Source organism: Helobdella robusta (genome assembly GCF_000326865.2).
Source record: "Helobdella robusta unplaced genomic scaffold HELROscaffold_30, whole genome shotgun sequence".
NCBI lineage: Eukaryota > Metazoa > Annelida > Clitellata > Rhynchobdellida > Glossiphoniidae > Helobdella > Helobdella robusta.
Window position 1 is genome coordinate 2121755 of NW_008704502.1, and position 5213 is coordinate 2126967.

Genomic DNA, 5213 nt, shown 5'->3' on the forward strand with positions numbered 1-5213 from the left:
TTATTAATTCATAATGTAACGACAACTTAGTTGTTTTTCTTTCATTTTTTTCAACAGAAAAAAAACTGTTTATTGCAGCTAAAAATTTTATTCAATGAAAATTCGTATTCAACAACGTTACAGCAATGAAAATTGCTTCAAAATGTTGGTGTAATGGTTAAGGCGCCTGGTCCTGCTGTTGCGGTGACCACCTTCAAATGCAAGAAGATTCTCCGCCTATCATCACATGCATCATCTGCGTGTGTGTCTGTGCGTGTGTGTACGTGTTTGTGTGCGTGTGTGTGTCAGTGCGCGCGTGTGTGTGTTGTTGAGACATCTTGAAAATATTTATGAGCGAGTTAAAAATATTATTAAACTACTGATAATAAAGCAAAAACACGTCACAATGATGACGATCGTAAAATATTTGAAACAATATTTATATTAAGCAATGTTCTTATAATGAGAAATGTTTCAAAAATGTTTATAATTAAATGCTAAAGATATAATATAATGATATTAAAATGTTTCGATCTAATGAATATACATGAAAATCACACAAAACACGTTAAAATATTACTGAAACTCGTAAACTATACATAAATGTTTCTTTAACATAAAAGTTAAAACTGCAATGCATCTCTTACTCATGTGAGAACATCCATCAGGTCTCATTCAGTTATTCTCAACTGTAAGATCAAACACATCACGTGATGATGTGTTAGATCTGCCAGGCTGTCTGAGAACGTTCCTTTGCATCCCCATCCAACAATCAGTAGCCAGTCAAGAAATTATCACGAAAAATGTCTCAAAGTGAAAAAATAATAAAAATTGTATAAATCACATTTGGAAAATTGCGGAACATTTTGGAAAAATTTCTATCTACGACATTAATTACAGAATCACATTAAATACTGAATCACATTAAATACTGAGTCACATTAATTACAGAATCACATTAAATACTGAGTCACATTAATTACAGAATCACATTAATTACCGAATCACATTAATTACTGAATCACAGTAATTACTGAATCACATTAATTACAGAATCACATTAATTACTGAATCACATTAAATACTGAGTCACATTAATTACAGAATCACATTAAATACTGAGTCACATTAATTACAGAATCACATTAATTACCGAATCACATTAATTACTGAATCACATTAATTACTGAATCACATTAATTACTCAATCACATTAATTATTGAATCAAATTAATTACTCAATCACATTAATTCTCAATCTCAATCACATTAATTACTGAAAGCATCTAAACATAAATATTAATCGTCTTCATTCGATTTTACATTCTCTTTAAGTTTAAAGAAAATAAAAAGTTAAAAGTTGCACAACTTTTTCGCTGAGAGAAGCAGTGTTGAAATCGAAGTCGGTCGAAATCGGGAAATTTTGCTTGATTTTTCATCCGACCCCAGAAATGGTTAAAAGTTTCAAAAAATGTAAAACTGATTCGCATGTTAGTGATGCAAAGAAACTCGACAACTATGAAGCTTGCCAATTATACAACTTGCTAATTATAAAACCTCCTGCCTTGCAACTCAGCAAACTACAACGTTATTTTCTGCTCAGCTACGATAATGCAAAAATTTGATATTACCTTTCATTATATTTTAAACAATTAATATAGAAAAATTTCACTGAGAAAAGCAATTACACCGACTGATTTTCATTGAGCAGTTAGTGAAAGATGATATCTAAAGTAAAACTGTGAAGCAAAAGTTGAAAAAATATTCAGAGAGTTGGAATCATTGTCAGGAGTGTGAGGATGATGAATGAAGGAGTCGCAGTTGACTCGCACACCCTCAAACACCACACAGGTTGCACATATTTCACAGTGGAAAAGCATGGTTGCTATAAAAAGTTTGCTACTGCACGAATCGATGGTTAACTGTTGAATAGATTCAGCTTGCACGATAAAGCTTGCACGAAATATTCGAAATAATTTGAAGGATCTAAAAAAGTAGGATATATGAGATGAATAATCGTAAGAAACATGCTCCTTACACGTTACGCTTCAACATCATCCGGCTGTAGGTGAGGTTAATACCTGTGTAATGGAAAAAGCTTGATCCGAACGGGCCATCCACATTTTGAGAACAACACCAATAGAACCAATTTCCTGATGAATACACTGAAGCACAACTACCGCCAAATAACTGATCGTTATCCTGATCAGGAGTTGAAAAGTTCATACCGTTGTGATAGTTTAAAACATTTCTTCTATCTCCACAGTATCCAGAAACGTTGATGGAAAACTTTTCAAGCTCTGAATTGATCTAGGTTTGTTTGTTTATTCATCTTGATATGATGATATTTTTTAAAAAAGTATTTGACAATGGTTACAAGTTATAAAAATTTTTAAAATAAGCAAAAACTGTGGAAGATGGAGGTAAAGTTCAATGTTACTTTCAAATTGTTATTTGAAATTTATAGGCCTGCGAAAAAACAAACCCTGAAATGGTCATATTCATCAGAGTACCATTTACCTCGCATGAGAACTTCAAATCCCAACCTGTAATCAGCCGAGGTCGTTAATTGGTGCATTTTCTCCAAGCCCAACCAGAAGTTTTTGTAGTAAGTTCCAAATCCTGACTTTTTAATTATTAAAACAATTAAATTCAACAAATATTTAGGGAAAAAATTTAGTATACCAAATACCTTGTACTCATTCCAACTTAGGTTGAAACTCTGCGAGCCATCAATCCTCTGCTGAATGACAATCCATCCATTGACAGACGTGACAGGAGTTGAGTTGGCAAACGTTGGAATGTCCAACAGGATTGTTTCATTGGCAGCGCTGTAGGCTGGTGCATGATAGAACTACAATCATTACGCATAAGAGATAATTATTCGGATTAGAATAAATGTTTGCTATACTTATTTTATCAGGCCAGGCAGTGAGTTGGAACATGAGTAGAACAATCCACCGTTGAAAGTGAATGGGAAGTTGCAGGATTTGCTCAGGGTCAGCGGGTAATTGAGGGCTTTCAAAATTTCATTCATTCAAATAAAAAATGAGAATCTGGCAGACGCGGAATAAGTTACAACACGCAAGACAATATTAAAGAATGAGGAGAATGAGTAACGGTGTACGAAGGTACGAACAAGCATAGAGAATAAAATAATGAAATAGAGGTAATGACAATCCCATTACTTACTATAGAACCCATTATCTTAAAAATTTATGAAGTGAAAAATTGTTTAAGGAGACAATATTAATCTCAATAATTATAACTGCTTTTTGAGTTTTGTAAAACAACAATTAATTAAATACAACAGTTAGAATTATTAAAGTATCATTAGACAAAAGGCCATCAAAACCAGAAGTTGCAAGGCTGTATTTGCGCAACCTCAAAATTTATAAAATGAGATGAAGGATTTGAAATGGTGCTGAAGTTAATTGTTGGCCTCCGTAACCATAACAACAAGATTTGGTAAGTTTTTTTTTAAAAAAACATTTTTTATAAAATTCAATAAACAAACAAATATTTTTAAAACTCTGAAAAAATTCCAATTACGCCACATAATATCAAGTGATTAAAGACAACTATTCTTAGCAAGTTTGATACATTAATAAAAAGGCTGAAGGACGAACTTATAAACTTGGAAATAATGAACTAACTTGGTATTGGCACGGTCGAATCATCCTGTTGTTAAATGGATTCAATCGGTTGATATGTGATAAACTTTGAAAATGTGATAAACTTTGAAATCTTCCGTTGAAGTTGAATGGGAAGTTGCAGGATTTGCTTGGAGTCAAGGAGGTTTTGTTTGCTATCAAAGAATATTTTCAATATTTTCATAAAGAAGGAACAAATTATCAAACTTACAAATTGCTGAAGTTAGATTACGATTGAACACTGTATGAGTATGTGACAAAATAAATTATTTAACAAAATAAATAAATTAAATAATAAATACTTAATGCTTAATGCTTACTAATCAATTTATTAATCTAGTAAAAAGTTAACTAACTCAATTTCTTCCTGGCCGGAACATCCTTCGTTGGAAAACTCGACAATTTAGCGAATTTTTCAAAAAAACAAAAGTTTTTATAAACATAAAAAAAATTATTAATAATGAAAAACAAGAGTAAACTGGCCTCATAAGCTAGGCAACGCGCATTCTTCAGAACAATCTCGTAATGGACATCGCAAGTGAAATGAAACAGTTGGCAATACTTAGCTGACCGACTAGCATTGTTGGATACGTAGTTGAATGCGTTGCAAGTAATGTTACCATCAGTGGGAGAAACATAATGAGAACATTTGGCAGAACATTCCAGTAAGGATCGTATGTTGGTTAGGACTGTGGTAGGTTGGGAAGAAAAACACATGGGGTTGTCTGGCTCTCCTATCATTCCATACTTCTTATCAACTGCTGAAGCTGAAGTTGACTGATGAGGACAGCAGAATTATTACTGAACATACTTTTACAATTAACATTTTCGAAATAAATTTCTACTAAAACTTGTTAAAATAATTATTTTCAATATTTTCCAATTGCCTGAAACTCAGCTCATCTAGCTTTTGCTGCAGTTATTTATCGTCATTCCAGTTAACGTATATATATGTGTGTGTGTCTGTGTGTAGATGTAATATATATATATATATATATATATATATACATATATATATATATATATATATATATATATATGTACATATATATATATATATATTTATATCAGTAAATTTCGGTAACAAATTTTCATTTAAGCATATTTCATTAAACGCGATGCTTATATTATTGTTATTTAATTTTTTATTAAGATTTTCTATTTTTCTTATTAGTTTTTTATAATTATAATTTAAATTAAAAATAAGAACACCAATATTCATTATATAATTATTTATTAAGCGACGTTTCGAATTTTATAATTCATCTTCAGGCAATTTAATATTAATTCAAATAAAACATAACAATAAACTGTCAGATGACGTAATAAGAGTTGAGCGCGAAAGTAACGTAACGATTAAAGTTAAATAACGTAAGTAGTTAAATTAAGTATAATAAACAATTATTTTGTAATATAACATAATAACATATATTATATGTGCAATATTATGTTAATAATAATAATAAATTAAACATTTCGTGATGAAATAATTAATATTAAAATTATATTACAAAATAATTGTAAAATAAACAAAATAAACAAAGTATATATAAATTTCATTCAGCCTAACCGGTCATGAAA

General features: G+C 30.6%; 1 protein-coding gene across 1 annotated transcript; it reads right to left on the reverse strand.

The window, feature by feature from the left end:
* Positions 1-2013: 2013 nt before the first annotated feature.
* Positions 2014-2740, reverse strand: HELRODRAFT_81474 (hypothetical protein; the record flags this gene model as incomplete). Its single annotated transcript, XM_009022144.1, has 3 exons — positions 2014-2289; positions 2465-2605; positions 2672-2740. Coding segments are annotated over 3 exons (486 nt in total), but the record flags the coding sequence as incomplete, so codon positions are not given.
* Positions 2741-5213: the final 2473 nt, after the last annotated feature.